Raw genomic sequence first — 17060 nt, 5'->3', positions numbered from 1 at the left:
AATGGAAGATAATGTGAAATATCTTATTGGAAAAACAACTGACCTGGAAAACAGAATCAGGAGAGACAATGTAAAAATTCTGGGACTACCTGAAAACCATGATCAAAAGAAGAGCCTAGACATCATCCTCCATGAAATTATCAAGGAAAACTGCCCTGAGATTCTAGAACCAGAAGGCAAAATAAATATTCAAGGAATCCGCAGAACACCGCATGAAAGAGATCCAAAAAGAGAAACTCCTAGGAGCATTGTGGCCAAATTCCAGAATTCCCAGGTGAAAGAGAAAATATTGCAAGCAGCTAGAAAGAAACAATTCAAGTATTGTGGAAATACAATCAGGATAGTACAAGATCGGGCACCTTCTACATTGAGGGATAGAAGGGAATGGAATAGGATATTCCAGAAGTCAAAGGAACTAGGACTGAAGCCAAGAATCACCTACCCAGCAAAACTGAGTATAATACTTCAGGAGAAAAAATGGTCTTTCAATGAAATAGAAGACTTTCAAGCATTCCTGATGAAAAGACCAGAGCTGGAAAGAAAATTTGACTTTCTAACACAAGAATGAAGAGAACCATGAAAAGGTGAACAGCAAAGAGAAATCATAAGGGACTTACTAAAGTTGAACTGTTTACATTCCTACATGGAAAGACAATATTTATAACTCCTGAAACATTTCAGTATCTGAGCACTGGGTGGGAGTACACACACACACACACATGCACACACGCACACATACATAGAGACAGAGTGCACAGAGTGAATTGAAGAGGATGGGATCATATACTAAAAAAAAAAAATGAAATCAAGCAGTGAGAGAGAAATATTGGGAGGAGAAAGGGAGAAGTTATATGGGGCAAATTATCTCTCATAAAAGAGGCAAGCAAAAGACTTATTAGTGGTGGGATAAAGAGGGGAGGCAAGAGAAAAACATGAGATCTACTCTCATCACATTCCACTAAAGGAAAGAATATAATGCACACTCATTCTGATAGGAAAACCTATCTCATAATACAGGAGAGTGGGGGACAGGGGCACAAGCAGGATGGGGGGGAGGATGGAGGGGAGGGCATGGGGAGGAGAATGCAATACGAGGTCGATGCTCATGGGGAGGGAAAGGACCATAAGAAAATAGAAGTAATGGGGGACAGGACAGGATGGAGGGAAATATAGTTAGTCCTATACAACACAACTAGTATGGAAATCATTTGCAAAACTAAACAGATATGGCCTATATTGAACTGCCTGTCTTCCAAGGGGAAGGGGTAGAGAGGGAGGGAGCTAAAGAAGTTGGAACTCAAAGTGTTAGGACCAAAAGTAATGTTCTTACCACTGGGTAACAAGAAATACAGGTTAAGGGGTCAAGAAAGCTATCTGGCCCTACAGGACAAAAGAGAAGACGGAGACAAGGGCAGGGAGGGAGGATAGAGGAGAGAGCAGATAGGTCACAGGGGCAATTAGAAAGCCTGGGTCTGGGGGGGGGGGGAGGGGGAAAAAAGGGGAGAAAATTTGTAACCCAAAATTGTGTGAAAATAAATGTTAAAAGTTTAATAAAAAAAAAAAAAAAGGAAAGGGCCCCAAATCTACCCAACTGACACTACAGAAACTTCCTTCCCCTATAGAAACCACTGGCACCTCACTTAGAATGTAACTTTCAAACTCAAGGCAATCACAACTCCTTTCATCCCAAAGTCAGTGGGATTCCCTTAATTCTATTATAGACATAGTATCTACCAACAAGCATTTGTTAAATGTCTATTATATGTCAGACAATATTGTGGGTGCTGGCAATATCAAGACAAAAATGAAACAGTACTTTCCCTCAAGGAGCTTGCCAACCTCTTGGATAGGATACAACATAATACAAATATTAATATATACAAAAGTTGTACAAAATAAATATGACATAAACTTGGGAAAGGGAGGAATTAGCAGATAAGGAGATCAGGAAAGGACTCATGTAGAAGGAGATGCCTGAATGGAACTCTAAGAGAAATAGAGATTCTAAGACATGGAAGTGGGAAGCAAGTGCATCTTTGGTGTGAGGGATAGCCTGGGTAAAGTCAACTAGATGGAATATTACATTTAGGGAACAACGAAAAGGCCAGTTTGGCTCAACAAAAGAGTTCATGAAGGGGAGAAATGTAGAAAAATGTTGCAAAGATAGGTTGAAGTCAGGTTGTGAAGAGCTCCAAATGGCAGAGTATTTGAACCTAGAGGTAAAAAGGAACCCCTTGAGATTACTGATCATGAAGTAACATGGTCAGAACTGTACTTACACAAATCTACTTTGACAAGCGTGTGGAAGACAGAATGGAAAGTTGGGAGGCTACAAACAGGGAGAAAAAGTAGGAAGTTATTGGAATAGTCCAGGCATGAGGGGATGAGGGACTGAACTAGGGTGGTGGACATGTTAGGAGAAGGGGAGAGACAAAAATGATCTTGTGGAGGTAAAATTAACAATACTTAGCAATTGATTGGACAAGTGACATAAGAAAGCATGAGGAGTCAAGGATGATTACAAGATTTTGAACTTTTGACTCTCAGTATGGTGTTGCTCTGGATAGAAATAGAGAGGTTTAGAAGAAGTATAGATTTTAGGGTAAAGATAATGAAGTTTTGCTTTTGGATGTTTTAAGCTCAAGATGTCTTTAGGACATCAAATTTAAAATGATGATGTGAATCTGGAATCCAGAAGAGAGGCTAGGTCTGGAAAGACAGAACTGGAAGTAATCTAAGCAAAGATGGCAAATGAACTCATGACAGTGTATGAGGACCACCTCATTCTGACTGCAGAGGTGGGGAATGTAATAAAGAATTAATTAAGGAGGGACAAAAGGATCACTTTGCTACAATGAGGGCATATTTGGGATTTTTAAGTTTTATTGATGTGTTTTGGTTTTATACTACATTTACAGATTACTCCCACTTTATGAGAGGTCTCTTATAACAAAGTAAAGCAGTTAAGGAAAATTAATAATACAATGACTACATGTGGAAGTACATACAACATTTCATATCTGCAGTACCCCTCTACTTCACTATTAAAAAAAAACGAACAGAAATCTATTTCTCTCCCACTTTCAATCTCATTGGAAAATAAAAAGGAAAACATTTCTTAACACATCTAAGCTCTAAATCCATTACCTCTCTATCATGGACAGCATGTTTTATCATTGGTATTCTGAAATCATGAATGGTCATTGTAATGCACATAGTTCTTAATAGTTTTCAAAGTGTGTGTGTGCACGCGTGCGTGTGTGTTTACTGTATAAATTGTTCTGGTTCTGATCATTTCATTAATCATCAATTGATAAAAGTCCCCCAAATTGCTTATTTTTATGATATTGATGCTATAAGAGTATATTGGTTCTTCTGGTACTGCTGATTTTACACTGCATCAGTTCACATGCATCTTCCATGTCTTCTTGACATCATCTATTTTCTCCCTTCTTAGAGCATAGTTGTACTCCATCACATTCAAAAGCCACAACTTACTCAGCCCTTCCTCAACTGATGGGCATCCCGTTAATTTCTAGTTTTTTATTAGCATGAAAAGTGCTGATATAAATATTTTTACACATAAAAGACATTTTCCTCTTTCTTTGATCTCTTTTGTGTGTGGGCCTAGCAGTGATATAGCTGGATGAAAGGGCATGCACTGTTTAGTAACTTTTCTTGTATAATTCTAAATTGCTTTCCAGAACGGTTAGAGCCATTCACAAGTCCAGCAACAGTATATCAATATTTTCCTACAGCCTGTCCAACATTTATCACTTTTCTTTTTTTCTATCACCTTTACTACTCTAATGTATGTGAGGTGGAATCTCAGAATTGCATTAATATACATTTCTTTAATTAACAGAGATTTGGAGCATTTCTCCATATAGCGATAAACAGCCTGTTTCTTCTATCATCTATAAATTTAGATCAATTATCAATTGAGAAATGACTCTTTTTCTTATAAACTTGAAGAAGTCCCTTATATATCTTAGAAATGAGATTATTATCAGAGAAACTTGCTGCAAAGATTTTCCACAGTTGCTTCCCTTGTAATCTTGGCTTTGTTGGATTTATTTGTACAAAAACTTTTTAATCTTACGTACTCAAAATTATAGAATTTATCTTCTGTGATTCTATCTCTTATTTAGTCATGAACTTTTCTTCTTTTTACATACCTGATAGGTAACTTTTTCCTTGTTTCTTTGTATATGATGTATCCTTTTATCTATATAATCACAAACTCATTTGGAATTCATTTTGTTATAAAGGTATGAGGTATTGGTCTAAATCTAATTTTTTCCATGCTGATTTCCAATTTTCCCAGTCATTTTCATAAAATAGTGAGTCATTATCCCAGTAGCCAGGGTCTAATGGAATTTTGGAAACATTTGCATTTTGTATGTCATATGCCTGTTGTATATCTGTTCTATTTTTAACCAGTAACAAATATTTTAATAATTAATGCTTTGCAGCACCTTTAGAAATCTGGCATTTTTAGGTTCTTTTCATTACTATCTCTTTTTTTCCCCCCAAGATACTTTTTTTCCTCAAAAAGGACTTCATTATTATATTTTTTTCTAGTTTAAAAAATAACACTTTGGTAGTTTGATTGGCATGGCACTGAATAAACAAATTAATTTTGGTTAGTATTATCATTTTTATTATATGAGCTCTGCCTACCCATTTGTAATTCACATTGTCCCAATTATTGAAGACTATATTTCTGTCAACAGTTATTTATACAATTCTTGTGTGTATCTTCGATGGTAGACTCCCAAATATTTTATACATTCTGAAGTAATTTTTCTTTCTAGCTCTTCTTGCTTGGTTTTAATAGCATTATATAGAAAAGTTGATGATTTTTTTGTGATTTTATTTTATATCCAGAAAATTTGCCAGTTATCATTTCAATTAATTTTAAATGAATCTTTAGGGTTCCCTAAGTATACCATCATATTATTTGCAAAGAATTACAATTTTGTTTCTTTTATACCTTTGATTATCTCAATTTTTTTCTTGTCTTAGAGCTGTAGTCAGCATTCCAAGTACAATTTCAAACAAAAGCTGTTATAATGAACATCCTTGTTTCATCCCTAAATCTATTGAAAAGGTTTCTCTCCATTACAGATAATGGTAGCTCTTGGTTTAAGAAATATATTATTTATCATTATAAGTAAAGGTTTGTTTACTCCTATGTTTCCTAGTGTTTTTAACTGAAATAGGTGTTGTATTTTTATCAAAAGCTTTTTCTGCATCTGTTGAAAAAAAAAAACATGACTTTTGCTGGGTTTGTTATTAATATTATTAAGCTTATATTTTTTTAAATGTTAAATCAGTCCAAAATTCCTGGTAAAACTCCAAACTGATCATAGTGCATAAGCATTATGATATGTTGTTTTAGCCTCTTTGCTAAAGTTTAAAAATTAAAAATTATTTCATTTATGTTTTATTAAGGATATTGGTCTACAGTTTTCTTTTTCTTCTTTGATTCTCCCAGTTTCATGAACTGTGATGATGGTAAATTCCACATTTTTTAAAGTTTTAGTTTGATGTTATATTTATAGTTTGGTATTATAGTTATAATGATAGGACTCCAATATGGGGTCACTGAAGCTAAGCAGTCTTAATGCTTATAAAAAGCATATGGGAAAAACAGACAATCTGTATTTTTCACTGTTCACACTGTGTCAGGCAGATAAGGCATGCAGCTTTTTGATTTGATGGATAGTTAACATTAGATGTTCTCACCAATTTTGTGGTCCCGATAAAGAAATTCCCCCTACCTCAGTTTCACCCAACCCTGGTATTCATAAGTAACCCTGAAAACTGCTCCACCACATCTGGCTCTTGACTAGGAATGACCCCTTCTACATCTGGCACCTATTCTTAACCAAATCCATTCTTAGTGTATATAATTTTGCCATCTGAACTTGAACTCTATATGTGTTTCTTCCCTAATATGTTGCCCTCCTCTTTGCAATGGGTGAGTTCCTTGCGTCTATGGGGATGAATCTCTGTCTATTGCTTCTGCAAGATATACTGTATGTGCATAGGCTTTTGTTTGCCTGCTTGATGGACCATACAATAACAAAGTTCTTGACTGTATCACCTGCCTGAGTACCAATTTTCTACAAATTCATGAACACATCGATTTTTGCTTTAACCCAACAGGTGAGGTGAAATAAGGCATGAATGAAGATCATATGTGTGTCATAGAAGGAATATGGTAGGATCCCTTCTTTTCCTATTTTTGTAAACAATTTATGTAATATTGAAACTAACTGCTCTTTGAACACTTTCAATTGTGAATTCAATTGTGATTTCAATTGTGAATCTATCTGATCCTGGAGTTGTTGTTTCCTTAAGATTATTTGTTCAATTCTTTCCTCTGAAATTGGGTTATTTAAAGTCTCTATTTCCTACTCTGTTAACATGAGTATTTCATATTTTCATAAATATTCATTTATTTCATTTAAGTTGTTGATTCTGTTGGTATTACAGTTGGGCAAAATAACTTCTAATAAAATCTTTTATTTGTTATTCAACTATTGTGAAGTTTCCTTTTCCGTTTTGATGCTGGTAAGGGGGTTTTCCTCTTTTTTTAAATCAAATTAGCTAATGGATTATCTATTTTTTTTTTGGTTAAAAAAAAACTCCTAATTTTATATGTGAATTCAATATTGTTAATATCTTTCTTAATTCTCAGGATTTCTATTTCAGTATTTGCTATTTTAAAAATTTGTTGGTTTTCTAATATTTTTGGTTACAATTAAGGTTCATTGATTTATTCTTTCTGGGTTTTTATTTTGTGTTATTAATGAAACTTTAAAGATATAATTTTCCTCTAAGGACTGCTTTGGCTGGATTCCCCAAATTTTGCAATGTGTTGTCTCCTTGTTGTAATTATCTTCAATGAAATCATTATTTCTATGATCTATTCTTTGATCCAACAATTTTTTAGGATTAAGTTATTTATTTCCAATTGACTTTTAGTACTTTTATCAGAAAGTTTTTATTTAATGAAATTTTTATGGCACTGTTATCAGTGAAGATATACATAATACTTCTGCCCTTTTGCATTTTGGAAATTTTTAAGATATGATTAATTTGTGTAAAGTGCCATGCACATATGAGTTCTATGTGTATTCCTTTCTATTTCCATCCAATAACAGAGCTCTATCTTATCAAATTTTTCTAAAATTCCTTTCATGTTTTCAGTTTATGAACTGTTTTATTTTTGTTTTCCTTATGTGTGTGTTTATTTATTTATATCATCAGAATTTCTCCCAGTATCTCTTCTTCCTCCCTGCCTCTCCCAAAGAGTTGTTCTATATAACAACTATTTTTTAACAGGGAAAAAAAGGACAAAAATATGAGAATGATATATCACAAAAGGGCAGCTAGGCGGTACAGTGCAGAAAGCACCAAGCCTGGAGATAGGAAGATCTGAATTGAAATCAGGCTTCAGACACTAGCTATATGACCCTGGGCAAGTCACTTAACCCCCATTTGTCTGAGTGCCTCATCAGTAGAATAGGGACAGAGTGGAGAAGAAAATGGCAAACCACTCGAATAGCTGTGACAAGAAAACCCCAAATGAGGTCACAAAGAGTCAGAGATGACTGAAATGACTGAACAACAATATCACAAAGGTCCAAAAATATTAAAAAAAATACCATATCCATAGATCTCTCACCTCTTCCAAAGGGCAGAGATAAAGGATTCTTTTCATATCTCTTCACTGCATCCTGGGCGATTTCCAGCTATCCTAATGAATATCTGGTCACTGGACCCAGATGGCCCAGGAGGAGAAAGTGAGGCTGGTGATTTTGCACAGCCCTCCCTCACTCAAAACAAAGTCAAGTGCAAGTCATCATTTCTATGATGGCATGGTCTCTTCAAAAACAAAGGACAGACACAACAACAACAACATTGGAGTCATGCTTTCCCTTTGGAGTTTTGCAGTGATCACTTCTGACTGTTTTGTGATGGTTCTTTTCATTTACCCTGTTGAAGTCATTATGTATGTTGTTTTCTTGGCTCTATTTAGTTTAATGTGCATCAGTCATATAAATTTTTCCATGTATTTAGTAATATTTGTCATTTCTTACAGCACAGTAATATTCCATTATGTTCATGTATGATAATTTATTTATCCAAGACTTAACTGATGATTATCTACTTGGTTTGCAATTCTGTGCTACCACAAAAAAATACTATAAATATTTTGATGTATAGAGGATCAGCAACATTCTTGGGATATACCTACTGCTAGAAGGTTATGGGCATTTTATTCACTTTATCTACACAATTCCAAACTGCTTTCCAAAATGGGTATAGTAATTCAAAGATTTATGAATGATACACTAGTTATTTTTCCAGAATTTCTCCAACACTATCCCATCTTTTGTCATCTTTGCCAAATGGCTAAGTTTGAGGTGAAACTCAGCATTATTTTGATTTGTCTCTCTTGTTATTACTGATTTGGACCATTTTTTCACTTTGTTAAGTTTGCAATTTTTCTTTTGAAAACTATTCCTCTCCTTTGACCACTTATCTATTAGGAAATGGTTTTTGGTCTTACATATTAGTTTTGTTTTTGTTTTTTTTTTAAACATATCTTGGATATGAGACCCTTATCTGAGATGTGGGTTGATTTTCTTTTTATCTTAGGTACATTAATTTTGTTTATGCAGAAGCTTTTCAATTTAACATAATCAAAGTTATCTATTTCATGTCTTATAATTGCCTCAATTATTTGTTTAGTTAAGAATACATCACCGACTAGAACCAGAGGGTAAGAAAGAAATTGAAAGAATCCACCGATCATCTCCTGAAAGAGATCCTAAAAGGAAAACTCCTAGGCATATTGTAGCCAAATTCCAGAGCTCTCAGGTCAAGGAGAAAATATTGCAAGCTGCTAGAAAGAAACAATTTGAATATTGTGGAAATACAATCAGGATAACCCAAGATCTAGCAGCTTTTATATTAAGGGATCAGAGGGCTTGGAATATGATATTCCAGAGATCAAAGGAGCTAGGATTAAAACCAAGAATCACCGACCCAGCAAAACCGACTAGAATGCTTCAGGGAAAAAAATGGTCATTCACTGAAACACAGGACATTCAAGCATTCATGATGAAAAAAACCAGAACTGAATAGAAAATTTCAAACTCAAGAATCAAGAGAAGCATGAAAAGGTAAACAGGAAAGAGAAATCATAAGACATCAAACTAAAGTTGAACTGTTTACATTACTACATGAAAAGATAATATTTGTAACTCCTGAGACTTTTCTCAGTATTAGGTAGTTGGAGGGATTATATACATACAGACAGAGGGCACAGGATGAACTGAAGGGATGATATCTAAAAAAAATAAAATTACAGGATGAGAGAGGAATATATTGGAAGAAGGAGAAAGGGAGAAATGGAATGGGGTAAATTATCTCTCACATAAAAGAAGCAAGAAAAAGTTTTTTCAATGAAGGGGAAGAGGAGGGAGGTGAGAGGGAAAGAGTGAACCTTGCTCTCATCACATTTGGCTTAAGGAGGAAATAACTTGCACACTCAATTTAGTATGAAAATCTATCTTACACTACAGGAAAGTAGGGGGGGGAGGGATAAGTGGGGGTAGGGGATGATGGAAGGACAGGCAAATGGGAGGAAAGGGTAATTAGAAGTCAATACTTTTGAGGAGGGACAGGGTCAAAAAAGAGAACAGAATAAATAGGGGACAGGATAGGATGGAGGGAAACTGTTACATCATGACTGTTATGGAAGTGTTCTGCATAACTACACATGTCTAACATATCTAACTTTGTGCCTTCTCAGTGGGGATGGGTGGGGAGGGAGAAAAAGAGAGAAGCTGGAACTCAAAGTTTTAAAAATGAATGCTAAAAATTGTTTTGTAATTAGGAAATAAGACATACAGGCAATGGGGTATAGAAATCTATCTTGCCCTACAAGAAAATAGAGGGGAAGGGGATGAAAGAAGGGAGAGGTGTGATGGAAGGGAGGGCAGACTGGGGAAAGTGGTAATCAGAATGCACAATGTCTTGGAGTGCGTGGAGGGGAGAGTTGGGGAGAAAATTTGGAACTCCAAATCTTGTGGAAGTGAATGTTGAATGTTAAAAACTCAAAATAAATAAATTAATTTAAAGTAATTAAAAAATAAAAATTAAATTAAAATTAAAAAAGACTTTAAAAATCAAATGACAGAGATGGAAGAAAAACTAAAAAAAAAGTTAGAATGAACCAAGAAAAACAAGAATGTTATGAAAGGAAAGTCAACCAATTAGAAAGGGAGATCCAAAATCTTTTTTCTTTTCTTTTTTTTTTTATTTTTAATAATTTATTTAACTTTAAACATTCATTTTCACAAAATTTTGGGTTCCAAATTTTCTCCCCATTTGTCCCCTACCCCCACCCCAAAACATCAAGCATTCTAATTGCCCCTATCACCAATCTGCCCTCTCTTCTATCATCCCTCCCTTCCCTTGTCCCTATCTTCTCTTTTGTCCTGTAAGGCCAGATAACTTTCTATACCCCATTACCTGTATTTCTTATTTCCTAGTAGCAAGAACTGTTCCAGTCTAATTTTGAAAGAACTATTTTCTTCAGTGAGCTTTTGAACCTCCTTTTCCATTTGGCTAATTCTGCTTTTGAAAGCATTCTTTTCCTCATTGGCTTTTTGACCCTCTTTTGCCAATTGAGTTAGCCTATTTTTCAAGGTGTTATTTTCTTCAGCATATTTTTGGGTCTCCTTTAGCAAGGTGTTGACCTGCTTTTCATGCTTTTCTTGCATCTCTCTCATTTCTCTTCCCAATTTTCCTCCACCTCTCTAACTTGATTTTCAAAACCCTTTTTGAGCTCTTCCATGGCCTGAGCCCATTGGGTGGGCTGGGATACAGAAGCCTTGACTTCTGTGTCTTTCTCTGATGGTAAGCATTGTTCTTCCTCATCAGAAAGGAAGGGAGGAAATACCTGTTCACCAAGAAAGTAACCTTCTATGGTCTTATATTTTTTCCCTTTTCTGGGCATTTTCCCAGCCAGTGACTTGACTTCTGAGTGTCCTCTCCACACCCACCTCGCCTCCAGTTCCGCCCAGTCAATGCTTGGGGTCTGAGATTCAAATGCTGCTTCCCAGCCTCAGGGCTTTGGGTGGAGGTGGGGCTGCTATTCAGTGTGAGATTAAGTTCAGGTGCTCAGGTGGGGGCAGGGCCGCCACACAGGGCTCAGTTCCCTCAGGGGGTTTATGCAGAGACCTTCAACAATGGATCCGAGCCCCTGCCTGCCTTGGGAGCCCCTGTCTGCTGCTGCCTCTGCTGCTGCCTCCCGAGGGGGCCTGAGTTATGGGGACACCCCACTCCCCTCTTCCTGAGCCAAAAAGACTCTCTCACTGACCTTTAGCGCCCATGGGTGGAGGGACCTGCGCTGCTGCTGGAGATTAAGTCCCTGAAGCCTGCTCAGATCTACTCCTCTTGGTGCTGCACGGCCAAGGCAGGGCTGGGCTCTGCTCCGGTCCAGGGCACGACAGATCTTTGGTGTCCGAGCTTTGGTTTCAGGGCTCTCTGGAACAGAAATCTGCTCCACTCTGTTGTTCTGTGGCTTCTGCTGCTCCAGAATTTGTTGGGAGTTCTTCTTTATAGGTATTTTATGGGCCGTGGGTTTGGAGCTAGCATATGTGTACCTTTCTACTCCGCCATCTTGGCTCCTTCCCCCCCCCCCCCGCCAAGTTCCAGAATCTTAACAAGAAAATGACACCCTGAAAATTAGAACTGCACAAAGTGAAGCCAGTGAAATTACAAGAGATTAAGAAATAATTAAACAAAATATGAATAATGAAAAAACAGAAGAGAAAGTAAAATATAAGAAAAACAGATTTGGAGAACAGATCAAGAAGAGAAAATATAAAATAATGGGACTAACTGAAAGTTATGATCAAGAAAAGAAACTTGATAAAATAATAAAAAAAATTATTAAAGAAAATTGCCCTGAAGCATTAGAACAAGGGGGGAAAGTAGAAACAGGGAAAATCCATTGATCACTACTTAAAAGAGATCCTATGGGGAAAACTGAGGAATATCACAGTCAAATTTTTAAACCCCTAACTCAAGGATAAAATATTAAAAGCACCAAGATTAAAACACTTTAAATATGATTGCTGCCACAATTAGAATCACACAAAACCTAGCAGCAGAGACATTAAAGGACCATGGGTCTCATAACACAATATATTGAAGAGTTAAAGAACTGGGGCTCTGGCCGAAAATATCATACCCTGCAAAGTTAAGTATTATCCTGAATGAAAAAAATTAACATTTGATATACTCTCAGGCTTTTCAAGACTGTCTTAAAAAAAAAGCCTGAACTCAACAGAAGATTCGACATATAAGAATCAAGAGAAATATAAGGCACATACCAAAGATTGATTGATTATAAGGGATTCATAAGGACAGACTGTTTACCTTTTATATGTGTAAAACGTAAAGTGTATATCTAAGATTCTTATTAATAACTGGGTAGCTCATAAGAAAGATTGGGGTAAACTGGCTATGATATTAATTTAAAAAGTAAAACCATTTAGGAACAGTTAAAAAGTAATTATTTTATACAAATGAAGTGCAAGAGGAAGAACTGATATAGAGGAATTAGATGGGATGGAGGGCTGGCAGTTCTGGTAATCTACTTTCACTGGGAATGGGTTTAAAGAAGGAATTATACATATATATATATATATATATATATATTTACAGGAGTATAAAAGTCTTCTAAACTCTGAAAAAATAAAATGGTAAGGGCACAGGGAGGCGGGAGAGGACAAGGGAGGGATCTTTAGAGGGGAGAATGAGGGAAAAGTAAAGAAGGGTATAGAAGGGTGTTTAGATTTATGGGAATGGGAGAATAGGGGAGGGATCCTTGGAGGGGTACAGGCAAGTAATAGGAGGGCAAAGTAGTGGGTAGAAGTAAAGTAGAGGAGGCAGGAGGGACAGGGAACGAGATATACACAAACATAAAAACAAAGGTCAGGAGTAGAATACGTTTGGGAAAGTATATGGTATGTACGTATATATACATGTATGTGTATATATCTATAGCTACAGAGAAACATATCTAAACTTTATTGTAGTCTTCTGGGGGGGAGAGGGGAAAAAAAGAAAAAAGTACATAGCAGAGAACAAAAGGAAACTCATAAGAAAACAGAAAAGATGGACAATTCTCAACACAAACTGTATGAAAATTTATTGTTACATATTTTGAATCCTCTCTTATGCTTGGCTGTGCACACAACAGGCTTTCCTTTTCTTTCTTTGTATTTAAGCTTCAATATTTAAGTTTATGATATGTTTTTGTTTCTTCTCTCTATTCTATATTTGTGTTCTGGCCCTTGAGTCTAAAATAAAATAACAAAAAAAGAAAGGGACAAGATCTATAAAACCTTTATAATACTTTTTGATGGGGGGGGCCGGGAAAGAATCAACCAAAAGCATTTTAAGTTTAAAGCAAAAATCATTACAATACCCATATATATTGTTCTTTTACCTCGCCAAATACTTCTAATATGCTAGCCTGGCTCATATTTTCCCTGAGACAGTACTTATAAAACATTTAGTCATTAGAAGATAAAATGATAAAGAATTTTGCTGCTATCACTTTCTTTCTGACTTAACTTCTGACAAAAAAAATTTTTCTGACAGCAAAGACAATAGCCAAAACTTGATGGAACTCTGTGAAATTCTTATTATTTGCTGTCCAAGGGGATGAACCACTGGAAATGTTGATATTGCCTAAAACTGAAAATGGAAATGTTTCTTCTTGCCTCAGTTCCCCTGTTAATACATTGAAAACCTTCATTTTCCCAATGAAGTCTTTACCAGAAGCACCATTTCAAACTTTGATACATTAAATAGTCTTATATGTAGCTTAACTTATTCCTTTTTGCTCCAGTCAAGTTACCAATTCCTTATTCTGGACTCAAGTTGAAATTATCAGGCTAACTAAAAATGGTAAACTCAAAATTCCCCATCCTTTAACTAAGATGAGGACTTAAAGTGGCAGCTGTTTGGGAGCGATGGGTCAAACGCGAAGTTCTGGGGAGGTGGAAATGGAAAGATTTAGCAATAGGTTGACTGTACGGGGTGAGGGAAAGTGTGGAGTTAGGGATAATGTCAAGGTTATGAACAAGAGAGGCTAGAAGAATAGTGGTACCTTTTTGGATGTATTGAATTTGAGACATTTCTGGGACATCTAGTTGGAAATACCCAATAATGATGTGGGAATGAAGCTCTAGGTAGATGCTGGGGCAGAATATCTGGATCTGAAAGGTGCTGGCACAGACATTATCATCAAACCCCTGGAAAATAATGAGATCACTCAGAGAGAGGGAGAAGAAAACGGGACCTAAGACAGAGCCTTGAGGAACCACCATAGTTAGAAGGTGTGATAGGAAGGATGAACTAACAAAGAAAACTGAGGAATGCTTAGGCAGGCAAGAGGAGAATGAGTAGACAATTTCTAGGAAGAGGAGGTCAACAGTGTCAACTACAGCAAACAGGTCAAGAAGGATGGGAGTGAAAAAAGAGCATCCGATTTAACAAGAACTCACAGGTAAGGTTGGAGAGAATATTTTCATTTGAGTGATGAAGCCAGAAGCTGGACTTACAAAGAGCTAACAAATACTGGAAAGTGGAGGCAGCAAGCACAGACAGCTTTTTCTAGGAGTTGGACTCAGAAAGGATGGAGAATTACAGGACGATGGATTAAAGAGATGTTAGGGCCTAGTGAAAGTTTTTTTTGTTTTTGTTTTTTAAAGGTTGGGGGAGACATAAACATGTCTGAAGACTATAGATAAGGAGATTAAAGATTTGAGAGAGAGTGGATGACTGAGGTGGAAATCTGCTGAAGAACATGGAAGGTGATGGAATTGAAGTCATACGTAGAGGGGTTGACCTGGGCAAGAACAGTCACTTCACTTGCAGACTGAATAAGAAAAAAGGAAAGAGTAGGGAGATAATATTGAGAGGTTTTTTAGATGAAGAGAACAGAAGAGAGAGATCATGTTGAGTCAGAGATGAGGTTCTCGACTGAAAGAGAGAAAAGGAAGAGGTGGAGGTATAAGAAGCTTCAGGAAAGAAGACATGGTTTCAAGTAGCTTTTGTGGGGAGTAAGATGGGGAATCAATTAGGGAAGATGAAAAGGACTGCCTTGCTGAAGTGAGGGCTCATGTGAAGTTCAATAACATGGACTTAGCCAGGTACCCAGCCAGCAATCTTGTGTAGCTAGCTTCAGGTGCATTCAGCAACATGTGGGTAGGAGCAAGTGAACCGTATCTGGGATGTGGGGACAATCCAGAGCTAAGGCTTGGCAAGGAACGAGCACAGCAACAATATAAGTATGCAAGGTATTTAAGGGTAGAAAATAGAGTAATGCTGAACTAGTTAACTATAGGGTAAAGACTGGAGAAGATGGGAAGTGAAGGCAGAGCAGATATAACAAAGAGCCCAAGAAAGCACAGAGGGGTAGAAGAAAGTTCCTGCATCATCACTGTGCTCATATTAATTTTTTGACTAGTGGTAGGTAAAAAGACTTCAAGTAACCACCATGTGCCTCAGCTCCACTGGTAGTCTTAAGCATCACTTTTAAAGAAAGTAAGAACCAGCTTTTTTCCATCGCCAATATAGGAAATAATCCTTCACACTGAAGCACAGAGATTTAGCTTACTTATCTCAAAGAAGTTCCTCTGGAGGCTTCAAATACAAGAGTAAATTACTACAGATTTTGTGAGCTACTTTCTTGTCTCCTTATACTGACAGAGTTTTATCCAGATGATGTGGGCATGGTCTTTATTTTCCACAGAGGAATGCTGAGACCAATAACTACATTGTAATAAATGCTAAGATTCTTAGCTGAAAGCAGAAAGATGTTAAAGAATATTATTCATGCAACATATAAAAAAAGTTTCCAGGCCAGTAACTTAGCAAACCTTCCCACTCTGCTCCACTAACTTACGTTCTGGCTGCTTCTCGTTGGGGGTTATGGATCTCACAAAATCTTGTGGAGTCATAAATACTTCAGCTTCACCAGGTTCATTTATTATCTTTAAGGTAGCAAAATATCGGAAAATTTTGTCAGGAGTGGAGTAGGCTCGAATCCTGTTCTCATATTCCATCACCTAAGAAATAAATTTGAGAATCATTAGTATTAAAGTAGCAGTTCAATTTTATACAGAGCTCTTTATATATATTGCCTAATTCAATCTTCACAACAGCCCTAGAAGGGAAACACTTTAAGAACTACTATTCTCCAACAATGTTTCTCTTTAACTTTTTGGGCTACATGTTGGTGTCAGTTTTACTCAAATTAATACCTTGTCATCAATTAAGAAAAATTAACAAAATGGTTTAGATAAATGAGTGGGTGTTTCAGTTAAAAAAAATACTGAGTTTCAGAATGAAGCAGACTTTTCTATTTTGTTAGGTTGTTTTGGTTTCTCCCATTCGTTTTAATTCTTCTATGCAACGGGACTAATGTGAAAATGTATTTAATGAATGTATGTGTAGAACCCTATAAAATTGCATGACATCATGGAAAGGAAGGGGGAGAAAAATCTAAAACTTATGGAGGTGATTGCTGAAAACTGAAAACTAATTATTAACAAAAAAAATACTGAATTTGCTTGAATATCAATACCTATTTATAAACCAAATGAGCCACTGTTCATATTACTGTTTTGCAAAGGAGGGCTTTGTGGATCCTGAAAAGCTTTCAGTATATTCATGAAGCCTGTCAACAAATGCTACCCTGTTTAAATAAAGATGTAGTGTGAGTGTCCTTGTATTAAACAGGTAAGACTGAGAACTGTACTTAGAAATTCAGACATATGGCAATATTAACAGCTTACATATACATAGTGTTTTAAAGGTTGCAAAACACATTTTTTTTGCATTATGTCATTTAATCCTTACAACAACATTGTAAGGTAGGTGCTATTATCATTCCCATTTTATAGATGAAGAAACTGAGGCTAAGAAAAGCTCAATGACTTGCCCAGGGTAAC

At 36.2% G+C, this 17060-nt stretch overlaps 1 protein-coding gene across 1 annotated transcript in view; it reads right to left on the bottom strand.

The window, feature by feature from the left end:
• Positions 1-17060, bottom strand: part of MICU1 (mitochondrial calcium uptake 1) — a 283476-nt gene that overhangs the window by 170294 nt on the left and 96122 nt on the right. Inside the window, exon 4 of the mRNA XM_072628225.1 lies at positions 16013-16175. Coding sequence (XP_072484326.1) covers positions 16013-16175 — 163 coding nt within the window. The remainder of the gene's footprint in view (positions 1-16012; positions 16176-17060) is intronic.

This window comes from Notamacropus eugenii, chromosome 1, assembly GCF_028372415.1.
Source record: "Notamacropus eugenii isolate mMacEug1 chromosome 1, mMacEug1.pri_v2, whole genome shotgun sequence".
NCBI lineage: Eukaryota > Metazoa > Chordata > Mammalia > Diprotodontia > Macropodidae > Notamacropus > Notamacropus eugenii.
This window is presented reverse-complemented; position numbering and strand designations above follow the sequence as displayed.